Genomic DNA, 16081 nt, shown 5'->3' with positions numbered 1-16081 from the left:
CTGTTTTCTAGCACACGTATGCACATTCTGGCATACTGCCACCTGCAGGACGGGAGGCCACATCGCCGTAAACACCTGAACACGCCGCGTCTCGCTGCCGCCTACATGAGCGGAAGATACATAAACATATAAATGGAAGGTAAACTTTTCTTTGCCGTGGAAGGTATTATTGTGTCGGCGCTAAAGGAGACAGGCAAATGTTAGTCTTAAACATATTTTACTATACTGTATGAATATATAATTGTTTATTCGTCTAACTTTTATTTTGGTAGGTTTTACCTTCCGTCTGTTCGACGTAGTTCCGGGTAAGAGCAGCGTTACGGAAGTGGTTTCGGTTCCTGATTCTGGGTAGCACCGGCAAAGTGCAGATAAAAAAAACAGCAGAAAGTTTGGCTCCACATAAAAATACAGATGATTCGTATTAGCTGAAGCGGGGGGGTCTGTGGAGGCTGACCGCCGTAATATCTGGGCCGCAATATTAAGGCAGGATGAACAATTAATCAACCACAAGGGGGCATTTACTTTACTAGTACTATTAACTCAGACAACTCACACGCCACCCACCGCGCGACCTGACTATCCACCTCCCGCACGCCACTATTTAAAACACAATATTAAACGCTATATGTGACATTGCAGCACAATGAAGACACAAACGGCGATGAATATACAAAGCAATTAACGTTAATTACAAGTTGGCATAGGTCCAGCACGTCGCGCTGCCCTCCCGGTCCCGCCAATGCTACAGCATGCTACTCTTACCCCATATGCTGATAATATAACTGCTAAAAATATCGGTGATATTCTGCTTAAATGGAAAAGCAGAAAACATTTTGTTAAAAATTATACTATTCAACGTGCTTTTTTATTGATTGTATTACTTAATAGGTTTAGGATATGAATATCCTATCAAAAATCAACATTCATTAATCCTACTTGTATTTATTGAAATGTACGTGGTTTGAGGGTTTGCTACTTTGCAAAAACAACGTTAAGGAAATCCCCGTTAGATTACTCCACTTTTTAAATTAAACAAATACTCTTAACTTAGACTATAACCTTCAACTAAAACTTCTAACCTCAAAACTATCTTATCTGGGATATTGAATAAAAATCTTTCTTGTTCAACTCTTTAGCCAAAATACTATAATTTGTAATTACAGAGAAAGATGGATTACCTGTGACAGTGAAGGATGTAATTTTTATGCTGCTTGAGAGGACACATTCTGTACCGCCCCAACCACCACTGTTCTTTGGTTGGATCCATGCAAACCATTCAAAAGCCACCCCCCCCCCAAGACTGGCATGACCTTGGATGAACCTGTTTTATGACACTTGTATTTACCGGACTCTATCTTAAGAGCACATACAATTTAGTTTAAATTTCTAAGTTGATTATCTGTCTCTGAGGACAATAAACAGTTTGTAAGAGTTTAGACATTAAAATTTGAATAAATAAAAAATCTGAAATACTATTTGAATAGACAGTATAGCCTAGCACATTACAAAGCATTCTACCACACAATTCTGTTGCACTTAGCCAAGTGATGTGCAGGACTGGGTTACGTTGTGCTTTTAGAACATTGCGCTCCATCAGCAACAGACTGTTGCATCCAAGGTGTGCGACAAAGAGATACCGCAGGACTTTTCTTCCATCTGCCATCAGACTTCACAACAAACAATAAGAACATACCATTTGTATTGTATTGTATATATTTTATTTATATTTCTTATTTTCTATTGTTTGATACTACTGTTATTGCTTTCTGTTATTTCTATTATTTACTGTTTTTTTCTGCCTTCTGCTTATTTCTGCTGCACTGTCCACTTTGCTGCTGTATAACGCAAATTTCCCACCCGTGGGACTAATAAAGGCTATCTTATCTTTATCTTATCTTTATCTTATCTTTATCTTATCTTTATCTTATCTTTATCTTATCTTTATCTTATCTTATCTTATTGGCGGCATGCTGTGTTTAGCCTTCGAAGTCTTTTTATAACATTTCGTGGTAGCGTTGATGATCACATGGTCAGGAGCCTGTCAGAGTGATGCTAACATCAGTCCCCAAAATATAATGCTGAAGCACAGGGCTTGTGTCCGTCCATCTGCTTCAACCCTAACAGGCTTAGTTAGGTGGAGCAGTTGGTGAGTCAGTGTGCAAAGTGATAACCGTGACCCTGAGGGGAAATCAACCCTTATCACATATTTGCTTGATTCGTAGATCACATTATAGGATTCCAGATATTATGTGGCAGCAAACTTGCAGAAATGTATGCGCTGCATGCAGGGACGGATTATGGGTTGTGTGGGCCCCTGGGCAAAACGTTCGCGAGCCCCCCCACCACCACGACCACCACCACCACCACCACAACCACTACAATTCAAGGGCCCTTGGCAGCCAAACGCCCTCCCTATAGGGTCAGGGGCCCTTGTAGGCAGAGGATCAAAGAATGTAGGCCCTCTAAAATAGACAAACGAAAATACATTGTTGATAAGTGTTGCAAATTGTTTTGGGCTAGGGGCCTCATGGACCCCCTGCACCCCAAGGGCCCCTGGGCAGCCGCCCCACTGGCCCGGTCCGTAATCTGTCCCTGGCTGCATGAATGAGTTTATACTAAATCCTCATCAAACCTCTGGTTGCCCCAGGGCTGGGATCCTGCCACAGGTACCTTCATGTATACTGCAGCTCTCAGTCAATCTCACATTTCTTGCTCAGGGGTGTCCTTTGTAACGGCTGTAGGCCACAGACTTCTGCACAAGAGTATATGTCATGGAAGGAAGGGCAAACTGACCCTGGGCAGAAATTCCTCAGGCTGTTCCGGTTACAGGTATCTGACGACACATTTTACATGCGCACAGACGTGCTGAAATAAGCAGCAGAACAAGTTTTCTGGAACTGAAACGTAAAATTGCGAAAATGTGGTGAAATGCCATGCTGTCTGCTCTGCAGTGCCCCTGTGATTCCCTGTCTGCCCATCCACACTGTAGAGCCTCTGTGTTTCCCTGTCTGCCCATCTGCTCTACAGTCCTCTGTGTTTCCCTGTCTGCCCATCTGCTCTACAGTCCTTTGTGTTTCTTTCTCTGCCCATCTGCTCTACAGTCCTTTGTGTTTCCCTCTATCCCTGTTTGCTGTGCAGTGCCTCTATGCCCACCAGCTCTTTGTTGGATTTATATTTGAGTGGAAGGCTGCAGGTACATGCAGTTTGTGCTGTTCTCTGAAAGGTATGCAGCCATTTTTGAGATTCTGGCTCTTCTGCTGCTGTTTTACTTATAATCTATAAGCATCTGAGCTGCTCTGCATACAGCATTAGGAATGAATGGGTAGGAGGCATCAGGTCTCCTGCATTCTGTGTGTGTGTGTCTACCTGTAAATTAAATTTAACATATATTTTATTGATCCCAAGGAAAATTTCATGCACATACAGCAGCGAGTACGTAGAGCACGGTTGAAGATACATATATTATAAGACAGACAAAGTGCAAAGACAGTATACACTTTGCAAACAGGTAAATGTGCTGCAATCAAATCAAAAAGTAGACTGTACACAAATGGAATATCTTGAAAAACAGAATATTTTGAATATTAAGAACATAAACATTTAAGGATAACAATAATACGTGAATTGTGATGGTATTTGCACAATGAATAAAAGAAATAGGACCAGATTTGTACTATTGCCTAGGTGGGTCACTTCCTGGCATGTTATGGCTGGGGTGGAAAGTGGTATGTAGGGGGGAGGCGTTCTGGTGTCTGATGACAGCAGGTAGAAGCAACCCCCAGCATTTAGCACACTGTGGTGGAATGAGCCAGTGGCTAAATATGCTCCAGAATAGCGCCCTCTAAGTTGCATGGGCAGCATTGTTTGTAATACTGTCCAATTTATCCTGCTGTCCTCTTCTCTGCCACTGTCTCCAGTGAGTCTAGGGTGTGTCCACTGATCGAGCACATGTCAGATGGCATCAAACCAAGCCTGTGACCACAAAGGTTAACAGAGGAACACATAGAACAAGTAACACACACACACACACACACACACACACACAAGTATTTACAAAAAATCTTAGTCAGTCTCAAATGTAAATATGCATACCTGGAAGTACAAAAACTCATACGATTGACAGAGAACTGTTTAGTTTAGTTATTCACCATGATTTTACAAAAGAGCAGTGGAATATTATAAAAAGTAGAGTATTGATAACAGATTCGTAATTTTGTGTTTGGCTGTAATTTGTACAAAGCGTGTCGAGATCCATAGAAACATGAGTTTACCATGTTGGCACAGGTGGGCTGGGTGGGCCTGGACCTGCCCAGATGGGACTCGACCCCACCCAGTTTTTTCTCTTGGTCCATTTGGTCTTAGTAATGCTGTGAGTTGTGTTAAAACTGCTAAAAAAATGTGGTTGAGTGTATATTGATTTTGTTGTTAAGTAAATTGTTATGGGAGTGGCCCATCTGTTTTTTTTGCAGGCCCACTCACGCTGTGATTTCTGGCTCCGCTATTGGTTGGAGTTGGAGGTGGAGGAGGAAGCCCTGGGTGGAGCTGATTTTCACATCACTACCGGTTTTATTCACAGCTCCTGTGTGAGGCTGCTGGGGTTCGTGAAAGCCAACACAGACTGGAAGGTACTCAAAGACGGCATTTGGCTTGTGGTTAAACTGCCCTACTTTCTGTAGGAGGGGTCGTGAAGACAGGAAACAGGAAATGAGGAGGAGCCAAGTGGGAGATGCTCATCTATGGCATGATGGGCAGCCATTTTTATTAGAGCAAAAACCACAATTAATGGGAGGAAACATGGTGGATTCTATAATTATTTTAGAAATGTTATAAATACAATGGAGGAAATAGGATGAGACATGGGAGACATTATAACCTTGTTCTGCAACCTTATAGTCCATGTGATTTCATTAAAGGTGCCATTAAATATTGTATATTAAATATTATTAAATAAGATTCACAGACTTATACAAAAGTGTAACTTTTATTTCAAATATTAAAAAATTGCTGAAGGTATCATCAAACCTAACCAGAAAGGAACAATTCTGCATTTAACCATAAAAGATCATAAAAGAAAATTAAATGACAGACACCCGCAGTTCCGACCCAAAGTAACCTGAGAATATTTTTCACAAGTATCATATTATAAAATGCCAAGTGTTGTTTGTTTCAGTGTTGGTCATATTCATAAAGGATCCTCTTTTTCATTCCCCTTTGTCTTTGTCACCCCTATTTTCCTCTTTTGCGCAATTTCACGGTGTTTAATAAAACCATGGCAATAATAGGCAAATCGGTGCTTTAAAACGCAGGAAGGCTTAAAGCTGAAAATGTTCACCATTGGGTGAAATTTACTTTTTTATTTATTGACAATAGACCAGGGCACAGCATTGGTTGATGTCTTCAATCTTCTTTTTCTCTTTACTCGTGATGCTCATCTTTGCTTAATCGCTGTGTGGAGGTTGTTTGTCTGTGGCAGGAAGTGTAACTGCAGTAGTTTTTCAGCAAGATTTACTGCAAGGAGCGTCTTCTGGGTTTCCGAGAGCCTGAACAGAGAACGTGGAAGAGATCATTGAAGAAAGTGTGACTGAGCAAAATAACACCGGTAAGTATGACCTTTTGTCTGAAGATGGCTTTAGAAACCTCTCCGCCTAATAAATATTCGGTGCCGGTAGCTCAGAACAGCTAGTGAACTTGCAGGAAAGATTTGTACGGTCTCCATTTTGAGAGCCGTGGGTGTCAGCCGGCCGAATGATGGTGAGGTGGAGAATCGTTGTGTGTGGTAACATTTTCACGGCTACGTCCATCGTTTGAAGGCTGATTTGTAAATATTAGTAATGTTATACTGTACTTCAGTCAGGGGGAAAAGTAGTGAAGTTGGTGTTAGTCATTGAGGAAGTTATCTGTTTGTGTGTGTATGGAGTTCTAATCCATTTCTGACTTTGTTCTCTCGAAAAGGCGGCGTCCAGTGGCGTGTGCTGGGGGGACCTGAGCGCCCCCAGGTGCCCCCAGTTTGCCGGAAGGAGTCATGCCATATGTTAATGATAAGCACGTCAGCATGGACACCTTCCTGGCCAGAAAGGAGGAAGAGTGAGCGTCTAACCACAGGGCTGTTTCCTCTGAGCGTGCTTTCGCTGTTAGCCTGCAAGCCTCCATGGAGGAAGAGCGGCCGTGTCTGAGGGCACCGGGCGGCTGGGGCTCCGAGGACCGGCTGCAGCCGGACTTGTGGACACGCGCAGAGGACGTAACCATGGAGATGGAGGCTCAACTTGACATGGTGGCAGAATTAGCACTGGGGGTGGCCCCCCACATAGGATCATCGCAGTCAAGCTCAGCTGATGATCTGGACAGTGCTGAGGAAGGTACCCCAGATATGGACTGGACAGAGAATCCTCTGTCTGTACATCTGCCCCACCTACAGGATCCGGGTGAAGGAGACCAGGCAGAAGAACATACAGGCTTATTGAGGCGTGCCAATAACGAGCTCAGGAAACCCTGTCAGCAGGTAGGGAGGAGGTCAGCGGAGGCTTGTGACAGAGTGCATGTGTTGACGTGTAATGTTAGCAGAAAGGAAGCATCTCAGTTTCAGAAATGACTGTTGGGACATGTATACGAATGGGATAGAATGGCATTGAAATACAGAGACTGTCACATTCTAAGGTTTAATTATTTGCATTTTATAAGCATTGATTGCTTATCTACTATTGATGACAATAATCTGAAGGGAGGGTAGGACGTCTGCAGAGCACTATTATAATGAATTTATTGTATATTATAATGTTTAATCACACGATCCTGAGCTTTAAAGCAAGAGTTAAATACCTGGAAGGAAGACTCTTTGATTGGATGTTGTACCTGTCACTCAGATAGGGTGGCCCTATGGTCATATTTAACCTGTCATCTTGTGCATGATTGGCTGTGAGTTGCGTCAAATAAAAGTAGGTGAGCTAAAACCACGTTAGATATTTTTGGTGATGAAAGACTAAGCTGCTAGCTAGATTTCCGGTGTGAGAGGCATCTGAGCACAGCATTATATGACTGTATGGTTCTCTCATTTCTCAGTATTATAGAAAATTAAAATGTAACCGATTTGATGGTTTACCACACAAACAGAGGGTCAGTACCCCCCCCCCCCCAAATATTTAGCTTCACTCATCCACCCCAATAAAATTGAAAATGAAATCAAATTAAATTGATTTAAGGTCTGAGCCCTGGGCAGAGCCTGTTTCAGCATTAATGCCTGTGTTTTGCTCTGTGATTTATGGATGTGTCACCTCGATGCTCCAGGCCCTTCACTGTGCTGAGGAGCCTGTTATCAATATGAGACATTTGTGCCTTTCTGTAGCTGATTCTGCTTATCGATGTGGACTCCAGGTTCTTGTGACGTGTTCATGCCCCCAGTGGCCTATCGGTTCCCATTTGCAGTCTGATGGTTTTGTGGTTACAGGAAGTTAACCTCTTAAGCCAAGACAGAGAGGATTGTGTGATGCAGGAGGATGATGGTGCTGCAGGCAGACAGACTGCAGAGGACAGAGGTATAGTACCTATTATTCCATTTATTCAGGAGACCTTAGTGTACAGATGGAGTTGTTGGTATCTAATGAATTAACTGAGAGCTATTGGCTGCTGACTAATTTACAAATTGATTATGAATTAGTAGTGTTGTGTGTTAATATTACACTCTGAAAAGTAATGTCCCTTTCATTGCTGAACATTGGGCTTTGCCATTTGGTGCGGTTTTATTTACAGTGATATGAATAAAGCTCTCTTTGCTCATAGCTTTGCATATAATGCTGAGAATGTGGTTTGACAGAATTAGCCGTGCTTGCACATTTCACCCTTCATCGTCACTCTCCTCAGTGCTGTGATCAGATTCTAATCTGTATACTGTGACTCTTCAGAACTTGTAACACCTGTCAGCTAACTCACTTCTGTCATGGTCCTCTGATCTGCAGAGTTTGTGGACTCACACCTGGGTGAATTCCGACAAAAGCCTGAGCGGGATTCATTGGAGGAAGCCACACATTCTGAAAGTGACACCAAGAATACTGTCATACCTGAACCTGCCGGAGGGAGAGCTGAGGTCAAGTGTCCAGCTTTGGAAAAAATCAGTGCCTTTGTGAGGGCCATGGAGGATGTGGGGCTGCCTAATGGGTTAGAGACATCTACAGAGATGGCAGATACCGAATCCGCAGCAGGGGAAGAATCAGGCTCTCCTGAACCCAGAATTATAGCATCGCATGAAAACCAGACAGGTTACTCCACTGAGGAGGAAGAGGAGGGAACTGTAAGAGAGCAGGGGGAAGAGAGACACGCCGGGACCACGCCCCCTTCTGAAGGTGAGGAGGAAGAGGAGGGGACTGAAAGAGAGCAGGGGGAAGAGAGACACGCCGGGACCACGCCCCCTCCTGAAGGTGAGGAGGAAGAGGAGGGGACTGAAAGAGAGCAGGGGGAGGAGAGACACGCCGGGGCCACGCCCCCTCCTGGAGGTGAGGAGGAAGAGGAGGGGACTGAAAGTGAGCAGGGGGAGGAGAGACAGGTCAGGACCACACCCCCTCCTGGAGATGAGGAGGAAGAGGAGGGGACTGAAAGAGAGCAGGGGGAGGAGAGACACGCCGGGACCACGCCCCCTCCTGGAGATGAGGAGGAAGAGGAGGGGACTGAAAGAGAGCAGGAGGAGGAGAGACAGGCCAGGACCACACCCCCTCCTGGAGATGAGGAGGAAGAGGAGGGGACTGAAAGAGAGCAGGAGGAGGAGAGACAGGCCAGGACCATGCTTCCTCCTGGAGGCGAGGAGGAAGAGGACCCCAATTTACCGCATAATAATGCTGAGAGGTAAGCCATCGATTTTGGGCCCTATGACAGCATATAATATTGGTCCTCCAACCCTGAGCTATCCAGTTATGTTCTAAATTTTTTAGGGTCCCTGTTACAGGTTCATGTTAAAAAATTAGTGTAAGTCACAATTTGTTTTGTGATTTGGCTGTTGTAATATTTCAACCTCTGAAGTTCGTTGCTTATACAGTCAGCCAAGTGAAACGATACAGCTGCAAACATTCAAAATCAATTGAGGTGAACGTCTAACGCAGGCCTGTTGTCTTTTAGGGATCATCACGCACCAGTGGAAAAAATCGAAAACACAGAAACAAATAAGAGCAGTAGTCCTGATATCAGCAAGCACCTTCAGCAATTAGAATCGCTGAAGAATGCAGAATATTTACAGCAGTCAGAAGAGCCAGAACAACAGGATTGGCTAAGGGTGTGTGAGGAAACAGAGTTGAAGGGAGACTCAAGGCAGACAGATCACATGGACCAGTCCGAACTGGAGAAACAATCGCAAGAGCAGAGAGAAGAAGAATCAAAACAAATAGATCACATGGATCAGTCTGAAGCAGAGGAGCGATTATTCGAGCAGAGAGAAGAAGGATCACGACTGATAGGTGACATGAATCAGTCTGAACAAGAGGATCGATCAGAAGAGTTAAGCACAATATACCGAATACAACAGGCAGAGGCATCCACCTCGGGATACATGGACAGGGCAGCAAATAAAGAGCCAGTCAGCCAGCCAGTGCAAGCAGAGGTGCTGGCGATCCCCCATGCCAACGGACGGTGCGTGGACAGGGAGGGGGCACGCACACTGGCCGAGAGGCTATACAGACTGGACAACATGCGACGCACGGAGGTGGTCAAACACATGGACAAAGAGTAAGTGAAGAAGCAGGTGGCTGATGCAGCACTCCCAAAATGTATAGCAGGAATGCCGTGTGATGCTGTTTCCATGGTTACCACTCCTGTAATGCTGCAACAACAAGTGATGCTTCAAACAGACATAACCCAATGGACATGATTAGATTCAATGATGTAGTTCGTAGTTTAGTTTTTATAATAATTTTTCTGAAATGTACTGAATCAAGCCCTGCCTCTTGACGCCAAACAATATGGTCTTTGAATGACAAGTTAATAAAATGACCACCCAGCCTTTCTGCTGGTACCAGAGATTGTGGACTAGCAGGATTCCCGTCAGACCGATGGTTGGGATGAATGTGCGGAGTGATCGGCTGATCCTCATTCAGAGCTTTCTTTCCCTTTTCGTAGTAACGAGTTCAGCAGAGCTGTAGGGGAAGAGTATCTCAAGTTCTTCAACTTCACTGGTCAGAGCCTGGAACAGAGTCTGAGGTGTGTCTGTGGGGTAGAATCTCCAGGAGATGACTGCCGATGGCGGCTACACCGCAATTTCAGAAGATCATCTGGAAAACTAAAGCTAAACATAAATGTATATCAGTATCAAATAAAGAGAGAACAGCTGTCGGGTCAAAGTCAGACCAAGAGATATGAGAACATACATCTGCTAGGAATAATGCATTCCCTCAATCGCAGGTCGTTCCTGAAAGTGGTGGTTCTAATAGGTGAGACGCAGGAGAGAGAGAGGGTTCTGGAACATTTCGCCAAACGGTTTCATCAGTGCAACCCTGACTGCTTCTCCTCCCCAGGTCAGTAGGTTGACTAGTAGTGTTATGATGCAGGAACAGTTGAATATTTCTGGGCTTGAGACTTTGAGTGGATTTAATACCAGCCTGTGCTTCTCTCTCACCCTTCAGAAATGGTGCTGACTCTCACCTGTGCTGTGATGCTGCTGAACAGTGATCTTCACGGCCAGGTGAGTAAGGTGGAGTAAACGCTCGAGGCGAAATGGTGAGGCGCTACAAGATTTATTGAGGAGTCACACTCTGGTGTTTCCGATGAGTTAAAACAGGGCGGCCAGGTTTATCTGCTAAGGTATGCAGGCTTTTGGGGTAACCTTTAGGTCAGCTGATCAAGCCCAGGTGTGAGGACTCTTCAGCTAATCAGTCGTCTAATTAGTAATCTAATTAGGGGGTTGCAGTGAAAACCCACATATACAATGGCTATTTTTGAATATGATTGATCAGCCCTGCTTAAAACTACTTTTATCTAGCGAGTTACCTTGAAAACGGTATGCTAGAGTTTAGAGTCCTTGTACTGCCTTTGGCTATTTGAGGATTTATGAGGACAGAGGAAAATGGCTGCATGTCTGTGTGTCTGTCTGAAGAACGTGGGGAAGCCTATGACTGTCTCCAGCTTTGTGTCCAACCTGGAAGGCATGAACGATGGAGGGAATTTTTGCAAGGACCTGCTAAAGGTAAGACGTCTATTTGAAGCAGTGAGACTCCCTACTTTCTGCCCTCATTTTCTCCACCAGAAACCGAGAGATTTAGGTTTTTTTTAAATATTTTGAGATTGCCCATGACCCAGTAGGATAAGCGGTTTGGAAAATGGATGGATGGATTTTGAGATTGATGGCAGTAAGACGGTACTTTCAGCTAATCCAGCTCTATCACATATGGCAACTCTTCCCTTTGCTTTCCAGAACCTGTACAGCAGTATAAAAAGCGACCCTCTGGAGTGGGCAGTGTGAGTGTGATCTGCCTTTTTGCCCCAGAATGGACAGTCCCTCGCTTAGTGTTGTTTTTGTCTTGCTTTGTCATTCTAATCATATAAAACATCTTGGGACTCAAACCTACAGGCTCCCTGTTGAAAATACCCTATCTTGCTTGCTGCCACACACTGTTCCCCTAGTTTTGATGACCAAGTTAGATATGCATTGTATTTTTCCTCTCTCCTTTCCCCGAACCCATTCTCCCTTCATTTAACACCTCGTCGGTCTACCTGTCTGCCCCCTACAGGAACGAGGAGGAACTGAAGTGTTCCCTGCTTCCAGGGGAAGAAAAGGCAGAAGCACAGCCACGTTCAAAAAGCAACCCCTTCCAGGACGTCCCCCATGATAAGAAGGCCACCGTTTACAAGCACGGCTTGCTGACACGTAAAGCCCACGCAGATATCGACGGCAAACGCAGTGAGTTGGGGGGGGAGAGACGTGCCTCTGTGATGGTTGCTGATGGCAATACTGCAATCACATATGAGACATCGCGTAAATCCTGTGCATGTAATGGATAGCGATGTAACATCAGCACTGGACAGGTGGTCTGCCGGTTAGTCGCCTGAAAATGGTGGTCGGAGGTCAGTAGAGCCCAGCTGACAGTGTGAAATATAAACTTTCCGGATTATTGCAGTAAATTGAGTAATACATGGACCATGCATCATCAATTACAGAGTGAAGACAAGTGGCTTGCTGACATAGACAGAACAGTGCTGGTGCTAGAACTAGATCCCGAGCATTTATTGCAGACCACTTAAGGACAGACCTCAGTAGTCTGTCGCATCACTGTGGCCTGGGAGATCTAGACACATGAAATCTGTATCAGTGTCTCTGAGTCAACATGGAATGAAAAGACTCGAAATATTCTGTGTATCGTCTAGCTCCTTGGGGGAAGAGAAGCTGGAAGACCTTCTATGCTGTCTTGAAAGGGATGGTGCTGTACCTACAGAAGGTAAGGGTCGCTGCATCCCTGAGTCAGATCTACTGCATGGAGCTCGTGTGGCATTATGGGATAGGGTTTGCTGCCGTGTGGAGGTCCTCATCTTGTTCCACTGATCATGTTGCCGTTGCCTCTGTCAGGATGAGTACAGGATGGAGTGGCAGAGCTCAGAGGAGGTAATCAGCGTTCATCACACCCTAGCTGAGAAGGCCGACGACTACACCAAGAAACCGCACGTCTTCAGGCTGCAGACTGCCGACTGGAGGGTCTTCCTCTTCCAGGCCTCGTGAGTGTTTGTGCGTTTGTGTCCATCGCTGGTGGTGCAGACTGGCTCGCGCCTGAGCTTCACACACAGCGCGTGTCTGACCGATATCTGTGCCCCCTCAGCTCCGCCGAGCAGATGAGCTCCTGGATCTCCCGGATAAACCTGGTGTCGGCCCTCTACTCATCCCCCCCATTCCCAGCCGCTGTGGGTTCCCAGAAGAAGTTCACCAGGCCCATCCTACCTGCCACCCAGTCCACCCTCTCCATGGTGACTAATCTGAGCACCCATTTGTGTCATATCTGTCTGGCTATTACCTTTATATTATAGCCAATGCTTTTATCCAGAGCAAAGCCTTTTTGAGAACTCAGGGTCAGGCAGTACCTGGTACGACTGGCATAAGGACATTCGAAATCATGACCGTGGAGTTTGAGCTGGCGACCTTCCAGCCACAGGCACAGAGACTTAACACATCCCCCCCCCCCTCCTCCCCCCCCGTCAGATATGTAGAAGCCTACCATGCATGAAGGTGTATTTAAATGCCCTTCACGATCAGCCGGGTGATACCTACTTAGCGCCAGTAATATGTCTTAAGTCGATGCTCTGATATTATTTCAAACACCCCCACACTGAGTGGTCTCCCTCCATCTCCTCCCCACAGGACAAACAGCTGGAGTCCCACTGCAGGATGCTGCAGTCCTTCTCTGAGGACCTGAGCTTCCTGACGCAGAGCTTGCCTGAAGGCCGCAAGGCCAAGGCTCGGGAGATGGAGGAATACAAGCTGAGAGAGGAGTATCTGCAGCATGAGGTAGGGACTGCAGGGGGAAGCCTGTAAGGGCAAGACCCAGGGGCCCAGTGTGTGACTCTGCCATGTCATGTGACATAGACTGCGTAACTCCTACATTGTACTACTTTGTGCAAAATAGAGACCTGGGCAGCCATATTTGTTTTGGCGGGTTTGCCAGAAGATGAAAGCAGGCAGTGCTTCTTACTTCCTATATGTCTGTCTCTTCTCACTCTCACCCCCTGCCTGCAGAAGAGCCGTTATGAGGCGTATAAGCAGATTCTGGAGGTGTGGAAAGGCCTGGTCAGAGAGAAGGATGGAGCACCGGGGGCGGCACAGCTGGAGCGGCTTGACAGGGAGATGTGTGTCGACATCTCCGACGACGAGCTGGACGAAGGGGCGGGCCTTAAAAAGTCCCACTCCAGCCCATCCATCAACCTGGAGACCACGCCGCAGCCCCCCGTCAAGGTGAAGCGCAACATCTCCGAGAGAAGGACCTATCGGAAGATCGTCATACCGCGGCGCAACCGGGAGCTATGAGCCAGCGGCAGCTTCAGCGGCAGCTTCAGCAATGCTGCGGCGGGTTTGCTTTTACATTCTTGTATTCAGTTATTTTCATCTCCTGATTGTTACAGGAAAAGGTTTACTGAGCTCAGCTGTCATGGGTACTGCCATAATACATACATATATATATTTTATTAATTTAGTAATACTTCAGTTTGATAATGCTTAAGTATTTTTGTCTTCTGACCAAGTAAAATGTAGTTAGATTATTCAAATGACTCTTCAGAAAAAGGTCAATGAATGTTATGGAGCAGGGCCGTCCTCTGTTGTGTGTCCCAAAGTTGACCACCTGAGGGCGTCATTTCACCAGCACTTGAAAATGAAGGCACACCGACGACTGTATCTTACAATCTGAATGGCTGGATCTTTCCACACCTGGGGGCCGCACTGTTACTGTTTTCTGCTCCCTTTCTTATACGACATAATTTCCCCTAAATTATGTGTCACTTTGCAAAAATAAATTTTGCACTTTTGTAAACTTTAAGATACCGCTGAGCTTGCAGCTTATTTCTCCCCAATAAGAACTGAATGGTTTCCTGCTCCATTGTGTGACTGAGTGCCTGAGCCTTTGTTCATATCATCACAGTGATTCACATTCTCATTTGTATAACTCACAATTCTCCTGGAGTGTCCACATTTTTAAAGAAAGTCATCCTCAATCATTATGTTTACACGACATTTGAAAAAAATCTAATTATTGTGTTAGTTGACTAAAACCGGACTTCATTGTTAATAAATCCCATGCTTGTTAATATAAGGATATATTTTGAACAATTAATAAATTTGCAATGAAATTTTAGGCTAAGGGGTTAAAGTTTAGGCCTCACAAAACTAAACTGAAAGAAGGCAGAGAGGAGGGTGGGGTGAAGATTGTTTCAGCTTTGTCACACAGAAACAGCTCATTTCAACAAAGTTAAATTCCACGCTAGGTCGTCGAACAGCCATTCAGACAGCAGGCTTCCTTTAAACAGCCAATCGGATGGCACTCTTCCTTTAAACAGCCAATCAGAGAGTACGCTCCATTTCAATAGCCAAACGGACGGCATACTCCCTTTAAGCTGCTAATTTACACCTGTCACTCATGTCAGGATGCTTACTATGCTGTGATTTCGCTCATCTGGATGGATGGTGCTCTTTGAAAGGCTGCTCATTTAAGAGACGTGTGCTGTTGCCACCTGAACAAGCCCCGTCACCCCCCATACACACGCAGACAGGCTCCGGCAGTTGACATTAGTGATGGTTGCCGGCGCCGTTGATGTCTGTCCTTGTTCCCGTCTTGTCCCCTGTTTCTAGCCCTTTCTTCCTTTGCATTGCATGGCTGTGCGAGCCGCAGGGTGCCACGTCAGGGGTGACTGAGTTATTAAAAAGGCGAGACAAAAACAGGAGCGGGGAGGAGCAGCCCACCCCCGGCGAGAGGAACAGCAACAACACACTGCAGACAAAACCATCCGTGACACTCCTTTCTCCCTCTTTCTCTCCCTCTTTCTCTCCCTCTTTCTCTCTCTCTCTCTCCTGAGTTCCCCTCCCTTGATCTCATTGTTCTGACCCCTCTTCCTCCACACTCTCTAGTGTTTCCTTCTGTACACGTTGGTCACATGACTCCTGCTCTCTGCTGTTAGCCCTGATGCTAACCGCTAGCATCAGTCTGAGTGCTCCTGGCCCCAAGGGCTTCCCAGCCCTCCAGCTGACCTCTCCCCCGACCTCATGCTCAGTCACTCTGACTCAGTCGCCCCCCATTCCTCTCTGGTATGACCACTTCAGGTAAAGTGTCCTTCGCTCCCTGAAAGAGACGCAGTAGAAATAACAGAAGAGGTCAGAGCCAGCGGCCGCCAATCACGCGGTGTTTAAGGGCACGAACCTGAACTGTGGGGAGGGGCAGTTCTTTTATGCTAAGAAAAGTCCTGAAGCTAAATTAATTCACTAAAATTGTGAACAGAAATGTGTAAAATGTATTGGACAAAAATTAGGATTTAAAATTGAATCTGATGATGTCATGCTGCTGATCTCTTGCTGTCCAGTAGGTGACCAAAGATGCTCATTTGCACAAATCAAATGAAATATGATAATTTTTCTATTAAA

At 45.6% G+C, this 16081-nt stretch overlaps 1 protein-coding gene across 18 annotated transcripts; it reads left to right on the top strand.

Annotated features, from left to right (window-relative positions):
• Window positions 1-24: 24 nt before the first annotated feature.
• Window positions 25-14486, top strand: LOC125721148 (PH and SEC7 domain-containing protein 2). Of its 18 annotated transcripts, none has more exons than XM_048997184.1 (18): window positions 25-139; window positions 4470-4625; window positions 5500-5599; window positions 5953-6499; window positions 7442-7529; window positions 7950-8829; window positions 9100-9702; window positions 10093-10173; window positions 10375-10487; window positions 10596-10654; window positions 11066-11155; window positions 11384-11427; window positions 11700-11869; window positions 12334-12404; window positions 12533-12678; window positions 12780-12924; window positions 13316-13462; window positions 13691-14486. In XM_048997184.1, exons 4-18 carry the CDS (start codon window positions 6149-6151, stop codon window positions 13976-13978), a joined length of 3276 nt encoding a protein of 1091 aa, XP_048853141.1. In that variant the 5' UTR covers window positions 25-139; window positions 4470-4625; window positions 5500-5599; window positions 5953-6148; the 3' UTR covers window positions 13979-14486. The 18 variants fall into 18 exon arrangements, with proteins under 18 accessions (XP_048853141.1, XP_048853134.1, XP_048853222.1 ...); XM_048997265.1 differs by lacking the exons at window positions 25-139; window positions 4470-4625 and having other exon boundaries at window positions 5456-5599; window positions 7950-8333; window positions 8484-8533; window positions 8684-8829; XM_048997245.1 differs by lacking the exons at window positions 25-139; window positions 4470-4625 and having other exon boundaries at window positions 5456-5599; window positions 7950-8333; window positions 8409-8483; window positions 8559-8829.
• The last annotated feature ends 1595 nt before the right edge of the window (window positions 14487-16081 follow it).

This window comes from Brienomyrus brachyistius, chromosome 2, assembly GCF_023856365.1.
Source record: "Brienomyrus brachyistius isolate T26 chromosome 2, BBRACH_0.4, whole genome shotgun sequence".
In the NCBI taxonomy this organism is placed as follows: domain Eukaryota; kingdom Metazoa; phylum Chordata; class Actinopteri; order Osteoglossiformes; family Mormyridae; genus Brienomyrus; species Brienomyrus brachyistius.
This window is presented reverse-complemented; position numbering and strand designations above follow the sequence as displayed.

Bases quoted from the DNA above. Each gene is read 5' to 3' on its own strand.
- LOC125721148 (XM_048997184.1), top strand. From the start codon at position 6,149: ATGGAGGAAGAGCGGCCGTGTCTGAGGGCACCGGGCGGCTGGGGCTCC. The intron at 11,156-11,383 runs GTAAGACGTCTA...TTTGCTTTCCAG, and splicing joins TTTGCAAGGACCTGCTAAAG to AACCTGTACAGCAGTATAAA. The intron at 13,463-13,690 runs GTAGGGACTGCA...CCCTGCCTGCAG, and splicing joins AGGAGTATCTGCAGCATGAG to AAGAGCCGTTATGAGGCGTA.